At 47.6% G+C, this 13,441-nt stretch overlaps 2 protein-coding genes across 2 annotated transcripts; both read right to left on the reverse strand.

Annotated features, from left to right (window-relative positions):
- Window positions 1–359: 359 nt before the first annotated feature.
- DNLZ (DNL-type zinc finger) lies at window positions 360–2,100 on the reverse strand. Its single transcript, XM_054393245.1, has 3 exons — window positions 1,660–2,100; window positions 1,224–1,363; window positions 360–608 (listed from the first exon to the last, which is right to left on the reverse strand). The coding sequence occupies exons 1-3, from the start codon at window positions 2,098–2,100 to the stop codon at window positions 437–439; spliced, it is 753 nt and encodes a 250-aa protein (XP_054249220.1). The 3' UTR covers window positions 360–436.
- A 422-nt stretch (window positions 2,101–2,522) lies between these two features.
- Window positions 2,523–10,801, reverse strand: CARD9 (caspase recruitment domain family member 9). The gene is made up of 12 exons (XM_054393487.1): window positions 10,618–10,801; window positions 9,135–9,272; window positions 8,417–8,742; window positions 7,829–8,008; window positions 7,476–7,625; window positions 6,910–7,035; window positions 6,598–6,789; window positions 5,844–5,885; window positions 5,190–5,235; window positions 3,707–3,777; window positions 3,320–3,408; window position 2,523 (listed from the first exon to the last, which is right to left on the reverse strand). Coding segments are annotated over exons 1-12 (1,545 nt in total).
- Between the last annotated feature and the right edge of the window lie 2,640 nt (window positions 10,802–13,441).

The raw sequence follows: 13,441 nt of genomic DNA on the forward strand, positions 1-13,441 counted from the left end.
AAACAAGAGCAGCAAGTGAGTGCAGTTAGAGCTGCTGATCTGACCCTCTCTTGGCTTTGCAGACTCAGCTGTTCCCCCACAGGTCCCAATTCCACAGTCTCTGGAACCAGCTGCACCCCTGACCCACCTGGGCCAGGCCAAGAGACATCACTAAAGCCTCCAGCTGCAGCTACACTTCCCTGGACTAAAGCAGACAAAGAATTACTGCCTCCTTTCTCAGCAGAGACCACCACCAGGATCCTGCCACTGAGACTCACCTCAAAGTCAGCAAAACAAGTACCAGAAAAAAATATCCACATTCCATCTCCAAAAACATCAGCAAGACAGAGACACATAACAGGGAAAGACCAACACCCAAGTTTATTTTAAACACAGACTGTTGAAATCATGGAATAAAGGTTAGAAGTCTCTCCTGCCATCAGCAGAATGACACAAATCAGGTCTGTCCCTTGCTGCTAGTCTCTGGAGGCAGTTCCCCACTTTGTCCCTCTGAGGACTGACCTTGAGACCCGGTATCTGCCGAGCTTTCCAGAAGCAGTTCCACAGCTTCCTCACCAACCACACGTCTCACCTTCTCCCCTTTGGCAGCCAGGATCTCCTCAATATTCCTTAACAGTGATGTAGAAACCAACAGTGACACCAGAGCAAAGGCCAGAGTGCAGTCCAGCACAGGCTCACTCTCATGTTTTATTCCCAGGATTAACTCTGCACAGTGAATCACAACTGAGCATCACCACATTAGGAAGCTGATAAAACCACCCCAACCTTCTGGGACTATTTGCATCCATTAGGATGAGTAATTCAGCAATTATTGCTAAAAGGTTCTTAAAGGTATGTTAGGGAGCTAAAAATCACTGAGGTTCAGCAGCAGATGGATCTACAAGTTTGAAATGCTTAGTTAGGAGAACCTAGTGGTGATCTGGTAAAACCTGAGGGACAGAAGAACCCCAGAGGCAGTAATTCACCTGCTGGCACCAACAGGGATGTCTCATCACAGCTTCTGCTGCAGCTTCACACCATTTATTCAGACGCCAGGTAATGATGATCAGATTAGAGGAGATTATAAAACTCTTTTTGTGTGCTTTACTGAACAAAACTGAACTGTACCCAGCAAAAACTTTGTTATTATCTGAACTGCGTTTTAAAAGCATCACAGAAATAATCTATCAGCTCAGGAGGAGCCAAATTCCCTTCCTGACCACCAGCGCTGCTGGCACACTCACCTCTTGCCCTCCAGGTCTGAGAACCAGCCCAGGTTATCGGCTATGACGTGGTGATTCCCGCAGCCGGGACACTTCACTATCACCACCCCGTTATGATAGGCCAGCTTGGAGATTGTTTTGGCTGATCGGGTCTGGCAGACCTACAAGGCAAACAAAATGGTTTTATGACCACAGGAACTGAAGCTTTTTAAGAGGTAAAAAAATATATATTTACCCGATTAAAACGTTTTTTTGCCCCTCCCTCACCTCTATCACACGCGGATGATCGCATTGTAATTCCTTGCGGCTTCTGTACGAACGCGCTCCACGGTTCGGCTCCGGCAGGGACCTCTCCGGGATCGGGGCCTGTTCTCTTTGCCAAAGCCCGCAGCGGCCGGCGCGGGCCCGGCCCTCACCCACCGCCACGGCCTCACCCTCCCTGCCCACCCCAGCTCACCTTGCAGGTGTACACCAGCCCATAGTGCGTGGACTTCACCTGCCCCGCGGAGGCGGCACTGCAGGCCGGACGGCGAAGCTGTGAGTGGGTCGAGGAGCGGCGCGGCCGCCATGGCTGCGCGGTGCGGAGCAGAGCCCAGGCCAGAGCTCGCGCCGCACGCTGCATGGCGCCGGCGCAGGCGCACCGAGCGGCAGGCGTTGAGGCCGCGGCCACCATGTTGAGTGTGGGCATATGGCCACGGCTGGTGACAGCAGACCGCCGCAGCGAGTGAGGGTAAGCGGCCGCAACAGGTGAGGGCGGCGGCCATGTCGAGTGAGGGCAACCGCCCACCCCTCCACCGGGAACTCGGCCTTGCGGTCGGTGGCAGCAGCAGCTCCTTCCCCAGCGTCGTAGCAGGGATCTGACTTTGAAGAGTAGCTCACCCTGGGCCTCATCAGCCATGAAGCAAGCGTGAAGCCTCAGGGCTTTAGGGGCACAACTCTTTCATCCTGTTTAATATTTAATCCTAGGGTTTTTTTTTTTTTATATATTTAAACCTGTTTTAATCCACACCTCTCACATCTCTGCCTTTCAAAGAGAGACACGGATGAAGGGATGTCAGATCTTAAAAAAAAAAAAAAACCAGCATCCCATTGAAAACATTAACTTGCCATAAATGTTTGGTTAGATGATTTTAAAAATCTGAAATAGTCCATTGAAAGAGAAATCCAGAGGGTATGGCACCCCCTAGACCAGGCTGGGGTAGCCCTCACAGCTCACTCCTGTTCTCAGCAGCCTTCGGTATCGGTGTTGTCACTGCCAGTGGTGTTCTCCCAGTCTGCCTCATGGTGCTGGTCCTTCGGTACCCTTCTCATTGCTCTTTTTCTGAAAAAGAAGATTAGACGTTAAATTTTTAGAGGTCTTCTGCAAGCAGGTGGTATTTGAATGCTTTGTGGAGTTCAGTGGGGAGGTTCAGTACTTGTCAATCCACTCAGTGTTTTTTATTGAACATCACACATCCAACATTAAGCAAGCACAGGTTAAAAATGGGTCTAAACTGATAAAGGCATCCTTACATTTCTTGAAGTGTGGTGTGGGGCTGATACTCAGTTAAAGAAGCTGAAAAATCCTACCCAAAATCCTTTCTTTAATAAAAAAATAGTATTGGCAACTATCACAAGCATAGTTTACAGTGTCATTAAGAGCACTTCTATTTACTGCTAGAACTAAGGTCCCTGGTTGACAAGTTTTCATAAAGGCAGTGACTTCACCAGGCACTTGAAGAAAAGACCTTCAAAACAAGCATCTGAAGAGGGCAGAGGGTAGAAATCTACTACCACTTAAGTCATGGGAGCATGGACGTGAATGCCAGCAGTATGTCAGATGGACAGTGAGTGTCATACAGGTTTTGCTCCCGTGAGGGAAATCTATCACATTCATCAAATTAGAAATACTTTAGTCCAGAGCTTATGGGATCATTGCTATCTTGGCTACCTCTGGTACTAAACCAGGAGTCTCAACCAGTTCAGCACGAAGCATGAGAACCTCTGAGGGTAAGGTCTGGAATGAATTTATGCCCTCCATGAATCAAGCTTGGGGACAGGGGATGGACAGAAAAGGAGAAATACAACAAGTTCATCAGTCAAGTCACATGAGTATCTTTAAAGTTAGTTCTGTTTACTAAAGTCCAGACCTTCGGTAGCGCTCAAAGCAGTCCTTCATCCTCCTCCTCTCCTTTTCTGCCAGATCCTCGTTGGCTAAGCCACACTCCTTGGAAGTGGGGAAGAAAAAAAAACATCCACACAAACATTAAACTGGAAACTCCATACCCAGAGATCAAGGCCAGAAAGTAATCAGCAGATATTTCTAAGCACAGATGGAGAAATTGCCACCATGAAGTGTTTCTGCTGTTCAGAGCTCACCCTTTTGGGGGGGGTGAATTTTGCACAAAGTGCTCAGATTTTCAAAACTCTGCAGCTGTTTACAGGCTTCTCAAACCATCACTAACAAGAACATAAAGATCACAAGCCCCAGTCAAAGTAAAGAAGAGCCTACAAGATGGTCTTACACTGGGTGACTTTGGAGGCAGACTGTTCTCTCCAGCGTTAAATTGCTGGGGTTGTCCTTCAGGATAATCTTCAGAAAGAAGGAAAAATCACAGCTTTAGTCACAGTTGCCATTGCAAAGTAACTTCCCCCCACCTCCGCCAATCCCTCAAACAGCAACAGTTGTCTTGTACAGCTACCCAGCACTACACAGAGACAACAGCAGAACTGAAACCAAGCCCAAAACCTTCAGGATTCATTCACAGGACTGAGTCACTTCTCATTTCATTTGAACACTGCATCTTGCTCAAGACAATGAAGTTTCCCCATCAGACTCAGAAAGAGGCAGCAACTTTCTAATTTCTGCTTATGCAGGAGCAAAATGAACCTCTGCAAAGCAGCACCTCTGCTTAGCATCATTAAAAAGAGACATGTTAGAGCTTATCATGAGAAATCAAGTTCATCATTATTTTAACCATAATTTGTCCCTGCTCCCCAAAAACTAAGTTGTCCATATCACATCGGCCTGTGTTTTAGTGAAACTCCTTGTGCAGTGATCAGGTATTGAGAGACATATTTTGGATTGAGTGAAGTAGAATTAAAAAAGGCTTTTTGGATCAGTATTGTTTAGCTTTTGTGAAAAATTTCCCATCTTAACATGTGAAAAGATCATTTCAATCTTGCATGAGATCAAAGCAGAAAACTGTGTCTGGTGTGCCAGTTTCTTTCATTTCTCAACATGTTCTGAAAGAGAATTTCAAGTTCTTAGAGGAGCCTGTTCATTGCTTTTTCCCCACACTACTGAATCATTTCCACTGAGGATGCCACAGAAGCAGAACCAGTGACAGCATTAGCTACAAGGTTCTGCTTTTGTGAAAACAGCCTGCAACATAAAAGAGAAGAGGGGAGGGACAGATCCCTGGAGAAAGCCACATGGTCCAGCTGAAATGGAAGGATGTTTGCTCTGTTCTAGGCTCTGACATAAATGCAAGAGGAGTGAGGAGTGAAAAAAGGCACCCAAGAGCTATTTCTCAAAGGCAGCAGGTGCTTTTTCCTGGACAAGTTCAGCAGACAGATTACCTCAAGAAAAAGCCTGAAGGTCCCAGGGATGGTCTAATGATACCACTTCTCCCAGGTCATTCAGTTGCATGAAAGACCCTTTCAGAGATCACAGCAGTGAAAAAAGCCTGTGGAGCTTTTTATCTCAGAAAAGCTTTCCAGGCATTCACTGTTCCCAGCAGCTGAGGACATGTTTTTATAGATGAGGAAGCTGCTGGTACAGCAGAATGCCTTGATTTATGGGTACCTACTGTGAGTCACCTCAAGGAGGTCTTACTCAGTGCCAAGCACACCCCACTGAGAAGCATCACTCCCAAACCAAGTCCCCACTTGGACTGCCTGTTCTTCACTAGAAATAAAACCCAGGAATGACTTTTCCTGTCCTTTTGAAGCACTGAATCATCCTCTCACAAATTTTACTCCACCTTTTCCCAAGCAAAGCCTTACTTTTAGTTGGTTGTGTATCTTCATCTGGATGACCATGAAGAGTAAGCTATGGGACAAAAACAAAGCAAGAATGTGAGAGCTACCCCTTATTGTGAGTGAGCAGAAACAGATGGAAGAATATCAGAAAGAGGACATGCATAGACCTGACCTTTCCCTAGTGCACCTTGGTGTGACCAAACAAGAGACTGAGCCAGAAGTTACAGATCTCCTCACAGATTTATCCTCCATGGATAGATCCTGTTCCTTTGGCCTCATTTATACTTCTAGCCTCCAGACAGTGTGACAATCACTTCCATGCTGAAGCTATGAACTAAGTGAAAACCAATTTTACTACAGATGTCCCTGGGGTGAGACTTATTTAAGTCTCTTCTCCCACAAGGCAGACAATTAGAAGCAACTCAAAATAAATCAAGTCCCCTGAGGTGCTTTGACTCAACAAATCTTGCTGATTGAGGCCATAACTGTGTCCTACCCTTGAAATCTCAGGACACAGGGAGATTCAGTCACTGGTCTGTTTTGCTGCCTCTGTACTTTTTGGTATGACAGAAATTGAGCCTGAGCCATGGAATGAAAACTGCTGTTGCTTGGGAAACCGTGAGCAATGTGCAACCATCCCAGCAAAAAACTAAAAGGTAAACAGGGCACCCTACTCACCTCTTGGGAATCTCTGGAAGAGGTATCATCCAGGTCAGAGGTCTGAAATAAAACCAGCATAAATTGTTGGAACTGGAACAGGTTGCCCAAGGAGGTGGTGGAGGCCCCATCCCTGAAGATATTCAAAGTCAGGCTTCATGGGGCTCTGAGCAACCTGATCTACTGAGGATGTCCCTGCTCACTGCAGGAGGGGTCTGGACTAGGTGACCTCTAGAAGTCCCTTCCAACCCAGTGCATTCTATGATTCTAAATTAGTTGTTCTTTATAAGCAAGGAAGTGGTACTAAGGGAATATACAGCAGACTGAAAGCTCCACAAAACAGAGAAGTGTGGACTTCCTCTCTCCTACACTCCTGTCTGACCACTTGGAGAAAGTACACCAGATGCCACCCTGATTAAAAGGGCCTGTGTATGGAATTTTCTTTCCAGAAACTTCAGCACTCTTAACCTCTGCTCCCATTTCATCCAAATGGCTCACACTTGGTCTCTAAATAGAGTTCACTCTTTGGGGCTTGAGGACCCCCTCATCATCTCTGGACATGCTTTAAACACAAAAGGTCTCAACTTGCATCATCCATGCCTGGAACCAGGGTGATGTAACAGGAACCATCACATCTATCATTATTCTGAACTCAGCATTTGCAAGGAAATGGTCACCCACACAGCTGCCTGCTGACTTCAAACTGAACAGCCAAGCTCTGGCTCCATCCTCAGCTTCCCAACCCACCACACAGAGGACAGCTCCACAGACATACCGGAGTAGGTAGCTCCAGCTGCAACCTTTTCAGTTTGGCTTCAGTAGCCAGTAGCTGACTCTCCTTCTGGAAGAGCTGCAGCTGCAGTTCATCACATCGCTCCCCCAGCTCCCGGATCTGCTTGCGGTGAGCGTCCCTCTCCACCAGGCTCTTGGAGTACTGTGTGTAGAACTGCTCTCGAGTCAGGAGTGCCTGGCGGGAGGGACAGCATGGTGGCATGTCACACAGCAGTACATTCAGGGTAACAGTACCTGCCCCCTTCAGACAGCAGAGCAGGGATTAGCAGCAGCTCCAAAAGGAGCTTTTTATCACCTGGTCTCTTTCTGAAGCCACTTCCTCCATCTGCTGTAAGACAGCTTCGATTCGCCTTTTGTACATCTGGGAGTCCTTCCTCAGAGAGGTGCACTGTAGTTCAAGCATCTCTTTTTCCTCTGCATACTGTTGAGACAAGGTCAAAAGCACTCTGAGCTTTTAGGCAGAGTCTGAGCTAGACTCTCACCACTCACACCACAGATTACTAGGGCCAGACCTCCACGCAGTGTCAACATTTGGCCAGACTGTCCAGTTGGGGAAAAGCCAACCAGAAGGTTGGTCAACATCACTAAGGAGCACTGCTGACATGATGGATTTATGTGTACCTGAGCTGTCAATAACGATAAAAGCTCCCTCTACCCTCCAGGCTGAAGCAGGGACTGTTAACTAACACGGCCTTTAACAGGTAACAGTTAATGCCACAGGCAGAGAATGCTAGGACATTAAGGAGCCTTTTTTCAACAAACTAACACAGACATTAGAGTAGGAGCAACAAGGATGGCTGCTGAGCTGCTCCCCTGCTCCACTGGCAAGACACTGCAGGTTTTCCCCTCTGCTTATCTTACTTTGTCCTGGAACACCTCAGCTCGCTGCAGCTGCTTGCGAAGGCTGTAAATGGTGTTCAGCAGCTCCCGGCGCTCTTCCAGCATCTGGCTGCAGTCATTCTCCAAAGTCTCACTGGAGAGGCTCTTCTCCAAATTCTGTTCCCTGGCAACCTGCTGGACAGGACAAAAAAAAGTGAGATACAGCAGCCATCTAACTGCATAGTAAGTCTCTTCTCACAGACCTACAAGCTCTATTAGACACAGGAGGAGGTGGCCAGGAACAACCCACACGGTCTTGAGTGCAGCCTCATCGCTGCCCTGGCTGCTACAGATAATTGCTTCTCAGGAGTCCACTTCCAACCACTCTCACCAACCTGGAGAGTGTTCTCCAGCTCCTGATTCTTGGCCAAGAGCAACTGCTTCTCCTGCTGGATCTCCCACACCACCTCATGGCTCGGGCGCTGCTCCATGGCGTGTTTCAGTTTCATGCTGTGCTTACGCTCCAGCCGGCAGTCATCCTCAGCCTTCATCAGGCTGTGCTTCAGGCGATCGATCTGCAGGAAGGTTCAGAGCTCATCAGGATCAGAGAGAAAGCTCTGGCAGCAAAAGCAGCTCTTCCTCCCTTCCCCAGACAAAACATGAGACAAGTTTCTCTCCAGCCTTGTCTTCCTCAGGATGCTGTGGTGACCAGAGTCCTGCCTGTGTGCTAAATGGATACATGCTGCTCTTGTGAGGGAGCCCAGTCTTGAATGAGAGGAAGACTTAAATCTCTACAGCATAACTTGTGACACATGGGGCCTGCTGAGCTAGGCACCACCAAGACATGCCACCAGCTAGAGAAGATGCATAGAACCTCATGCTGGACTGGCGCAGACCACGCTGAGCAAAGACAAGTCTGGTGCACAGCACAGCCTTCCAGGGATCAGACAGGAAGAGGGAAGCTTTGGAAAAGGTTGCCTAACCTCCAGCACCAGGTCGCGGTTCTTTATGAGGGCAGCGCTCTTCTCCTCGCTCTGCTTGGCATAGCTCATTGCCAGGCTGTAGTTCTCGTCCTTGCACTTCCGCAGCTCTTTGCTCAGGCTGTCCCTCTCCTCTTTCATCTTCTGTGCCCTCTCCTGGTGCTTGTGGAGCAGGCTGTCCCTCACCCACATCTCTCTGATGGTGTCCTCTTTGCTGTGCAGCCACTCGGTGAGGTCCTGCACCTTCCGCCGCTCCTCCTGCACCGTGCTCTGCAGCTTCATGATCTCGTTCATCAGGAGCTGGCTCAGGCTGGACTCCCCAGCAGTGTCTGTTTGGTGGGCAGGTGTCAGCCCCTGCTGTCCTGTCTGCTCCCCAGCAGCACCTACAGGAGGGGCTCCCACCCACCTATCACTGCAGCTCAGGACCATGACATGCCATGCACAAGCACACAAACCCTGAAGGGGTCTGATCAGCTTCCCCCCTGCTCTGTACCCTTTCATGTCACAGTTTCCCCTGACAGAGCAGGCAGAAGGAACTGATCCTTCTGCTTCTTCCACCCTTCTAGCTCCAGTCTGTGATGCCAGCAGGGCCATTCTGTCCAGAACCCTTCAAACCACACAGAGTAACCTCCTGACTCTGCTCACCAGAGTTGGGGAGAGGCAAAAGGGGAGGTGAATCCCACCTTAATTTGCACAGCACACCAAAGAGCAGAAGCATTACCTATAATCGTAGAGAAAACCCTACTGGGCTCCTTGCCAGTTATTTTCTTGTACAGTTGTGGATAATAAAGCTCAAGACTTTCCAGAAATGCCTCAAACCCCTTGTGTCCTGTTCGCTGAAGAATGTCCAGAAGAACGCCTGAAACAACAGCAACAGGATGAATATTCTGTGAGTTTATTGCTTTCCCTGTTTCTAACATGACAAAAAAATTGCTCCACTTTTTCCACATGCAGATTAAAGTCCCTGGGATTAAATCCCCCCAGCTAATCCTAACCACCCATTACTACACAGAAACATTTTAACCATGAAAGAACAGTTAAAACTTAACCCTTGTACCTAGCACCTACTCAAAAAGGAGATCTCAGAAGAGCACTTTCTGTTACCCTGCTGATAATTACACAAAAGGGGAGTTAAAACAAAGCACCATGGCAGTTTCTGCAGCTCAAGGCTCCTCTTCCATATACCAAAGGCAAACATAGGGAAAAAAGGAGCACTGGTGTAAGAACTCTGCACAAAACTAGAGAGGCAGCAGGGACAAGCCTAAGAGAGCCTGGACTAAAAAGACTTTGAGCTCAGTTTCCTACTTTGGCTAGAAATACTCTGTACCAAATCAAGGCCAGGGGGGTTGCTTTTTTTCTGTGCTGCAGTTTCACAATCTGGAAAACAGGGGAAATAATATTTATTCTTTTTTTCTTCCTCTCTCAATGACCCTCAGTAATTTATCTGTAAGAGTTAATCCAATCCAAAAGATGTACTAATAGCAGAACGCAGTCTTCATTCTCTCTGTCTGGAAGAAGCCCAGGACTGTAAAGAACAGTCACAAAGAGTTTACTTCATGTGCTGCCAGCATTCCCTCAAACCCCAGAAGATAGGAACAAGGGACAATAAATGTGAATTCAGCCTGGAAATCTCCCTCTGCAAAATTACTACACTAGAAAAGCCTTGTGGGGGAAAGCCAAGCAACTCCTACCCTTATTGTAATCAAGAGGTGCAGGGCACCAAAAGGCTGCATACCCTCTGTGCCCAAGGATGCACTGACAGCTTGAACGTAGAAGATTTCAACTCAACATGAGGAGAAACTTCTTTACAGCAAGGGTGATGGAGCACTGGAGCAGCCTGCCCAGAGAGGCTGGGGAATCTCCAACTCTGGAGACTTTCAAACCCCACCTGGACACATTCCTGTGTGGACTACCCTCAGTGATCCTGCTCTGGCAGGAGGATTGATGACCTCTTGAGGTCCCTTCCAACCTCTAATGTGCTGTGATACTGTGATCTCCATTCCTCTTCTCCCCACAGTGATGTGCTAGAGAAAGGGGAGGGGACAGGGGCTGCACAGCAATGCCTCCACCATTTGTGTAATGCTGTGGTAGCCTAGGAGCGATGCGTTCCTTCGGGCCCAGTCCCTTAGCACTCTTCCAGACTGTTCCCAGGAGGTGACAGAGCACGAGAGCATCTAAGGAGCCAGGAGGTGCTCTTCACTCACCTGCCTTCCGTTTGCGCATGACCAGGCTGGGGTCGTTGAGAACCTGCTCCTCGTCGTCGTGGCTGATGACCTTGCACTGGCGAAGGTAGGGCGTCAGGCGGCAAGGGTCGATCACAGAGATCAGCTTCACACGGAACTTCTCCAGGTCATTCCAGCAGGCCTCATCCTTATCTTCCTCCAACATGCTGGAAGGTGAGAAGCGTCGATGAGCAGTGTTGTTCTGCCTTGAAAAACAAAAGTGGAACTGCAGCGAGCAGACTCCAAGCCTCTAAAGCTGTAGGGGATGTGTGAAACCAGGAGTGAACAGGCTGGGAATGCAAAAGTGTCCTTTAGATACAGGAATGCATCTCCCATGCAGGCTTTCACTCAGTGCTTGCAAGTCACCTGCAGAACATGACAGTTGTACCTGATAGAGCAGTGAGGAACCAGACTGCAGGTCTCAGCAGCCATGAGGCTGGTGCCAGTGCTGCTGACACATGTGCAGGAGAGCTAGAAGAAATCCTGAGAAGGCAGAAGTCACCAAAGCTTGATGATTTCCCTCCAACCAGCTGAACATCTCTCAGATCTCATTGCAAGAAGAAAGTGAAACTATTTAGCAACAGGCCCCCTGGTGATTGACAAGTCATTGAGAACCCCATGAACAGAGAGAAATCCAACTAACTCAAGATTCCCAAAGCCTTCCCCAAGGAAGTGCTGTCAAATCTCAGACATCACCATGGACTCTCCAGATGCTCAACTATGCTTAGAATTAACTCTTTAATCCCTGTAAACAACACAAAAAGGGGTGGGACACAACACAGGGTAAGCTGACAGCAAACCAGAGCTTTCCAACTTGAAACTAAACATCCTCTGAAGAAGTGAAAACCTCTTTGAAGTTTTCCTCACCAGCTGGAGATTCTGCTTTACAAACAGGTCATACTCTTCCTCCTTCATCTCTCATGGTTCCAGTGATCCCTGTCTTCCCTCTGACCACACAGTCACCAAATCCAACACCCACAAAAGGTTCTGTGAACCCCCACCAATGGTGACAGCTGCTGGTTTTCTGTATGCAGTAACTTTATCCACATGCAAAGATGGAGCTGTCACTTCCAGTGGCTCAGGAAGGCTGTCAAAAACCTTAAGCAGTCACATTTTTTGTCACCTTGTTAAAGGACCAGGAGAGTGGGAACAGAGTTCTGAGCATGGCTGGAATTTCACACACATCTTACTGCCTCTCTCTCCAAGGTCATCTTAAACCTTCATTGTTTTTCTGCTCCAGCACAGAGAAAGACTCCAAACACCTTCAGCACACACTTGTTACCCATCACACTGACAGGTCACTTTAATGACCTGGAATGACATAGAATAATTATTGCTTATCATGGAGGAAATCCTCTGCCTGACATCAAACCAGGCCCAGCAGGTTAGAAGAAATGCATTCCCCTATTGATAAACACCACATCCCTACCTCAGAGCTGTAAAAGAAAGATATTTTCTCTCTTAATATAAACCATTCTGCATTACAAGGACTGACCTGAGCCTGTGCAGTCAGAACTCTCCTGGTTTCCTCTCCTGGTCTAGCAACACTTGTCTGTGTCCTGTCTCTGAGCAAACTTGTCTTGGATGCAGCTTCCCTCTGTCTAGCACAAAGATCATTCCAGGAGCAAAACTGATTTGAGAAAGAGAAAAGGGGGAACTACTCAGCTGTACTCTGACAGGGAAGGGGTGGAAAAAAACCCAAATGTTTAAAAAGGGGAAGCAAGGACAGAGCAGTTGCATTGCAAGTCAGCAGCATCACACAGAGTGATATTTAGGTTTGTTCTTGCTTTGTTTTCCAATCAGTACAACTCAAGCCACACCTAGGGTCCAGAAAGTTTTTCTTTGTGTAGTAGGCAGAGTAAAAAGACTAAAGGTCACAGCATAGGTCTGGCCAGCTGATTTCAGGGAACAAGTCACTCAAGTGAGAGACTCCTCAAGTGGCCTTTTAGCTGTTAACATCTTTACAGAGGAAAGCAGGTGGCAACAAGAACACTCTCTTGGTTTAGAGCTCAACTGAAAAGGATGATTTCTATAACGATGCCTCTAATTTTGGATGTCCTTAAGCTTCAAGCATAATTGTGACAACTCAGTATTTTGAGGGAAAGGGATTCAAGTCTTGGCAAAGCAAGGAACATAACCCACGATTCCCAAATTACAGGCTGTGGCTCTAACAGTAATTAAAGGAGCAGCAGAGCAAGCAGCATTGTGATGATGTGAAGCATCAACATCATACCTTTGACTGCCTCCCCGCCTTCCCACAGTCCTAGAACTGGAGCTGCAACAAAAACTCACCAACAGTCTTAAAGCAGACTTTAAAAAGTCTCAGGAACATACACTCTCTGATACCATGGCAGCATGACAGATTTTCTCATCAGCTTCCCACTCTCCTCTTTGTTCTGCTTTCTAAGTTTCTGGAGAGTTTCTCCATGTTATCATTAGGAGAGGGGCAGAGATGCTCAGATATGCTTTAAGCCTCTGCTTCTTGTTAGGCGTTACATTAGCTTTAGATAAAAAAGGTACAGTACCTCTGTTAGCTATGCCCTTGCTGAAGGTAATCAGAATGTCTGCTAATTGACCAATCTAGCCTCAGGAGTTTTTTGTTCTGCAGTGACAGCTCACTTTAATCCTGAAAAAGAGCAAAGACAGCTGCTTCTTACAGTTGCACAAAGTTTCTCCATAAGCTGTGAGATTACTAGGGCACCTCTTGAACAGCATTTGTAAAGGGCAACAACCATCTAGAGCACAGACCACATTTACTACCCATGCCTCATGCCAACAGCCCTGTGGTGAAGAGCACAGAACTGCA

Source organism: Indicator indicator, chromosome 28 (genome assembly GCF_027791375.1).
Source record: "Indicator indicator isolate 239-I01 chromosome 28, UM_Iind_1.1, whole genome shotgun sequence".
Classification (NCBI taxonomy): Eukaryota; Metazoa; Chordata; class Aves; order Piciformes; family Indicatoridae; genus Indicator; species Indicator indicator.

What these genes read in the sequence shown, in the direction of transcription:
- DNLZ (XM_054393245.1), bottom strand. Translation starts at nt 2,100, where the DNA reads ATGGCTGATGAGGCCCAGGGTGAGCTACTCTTCAAAGTCAGATCCCTG. An exon ending in GGCTGGTGTACACCTGCAAG is followed by an intron (nt 1,364 to 1,659) that starts GTGAGCTGGGGT and finishes TTTGCCTTGTAG; the next exon opens with GTCTGCCAGACCCGATCAGC. An exon ending in TCAGACCTGGAGGGCAAGAG is followed by an intron (nt 609 to 1,223) that starts GTGAGTGTGCCA and finishes ATCACTGTTAAG; the next exon opens with GAATATTGAGGAGATCCTGG.
- CARD9 (XM_054393487.1), bottom strand. Translation starts at nt 10,801, where the DNA reads ATGTTGGAGGAAGATAAGGATGAGGCCTGCTGGAATGACCTGGAGAAG. An exon ending in ACCGCGACCTGGTGCTGGAG is followed by an intron (nt 8,009 to 8,416) that starts GTTAGGCAACCT and finishes ACCTTCCTGCAG; the next exon opens with ATCGATCGCCTGAAGCACAG. An exon ending in AGCTGGAGAACACTCTCCAG is followed by an intron (nt 7,626 to 7,828) that starts GTTGGTGAGAGT and finishes CCTGTCCAGCAG; the next exon opens with GTTGCCAGGGAACAGAATTT.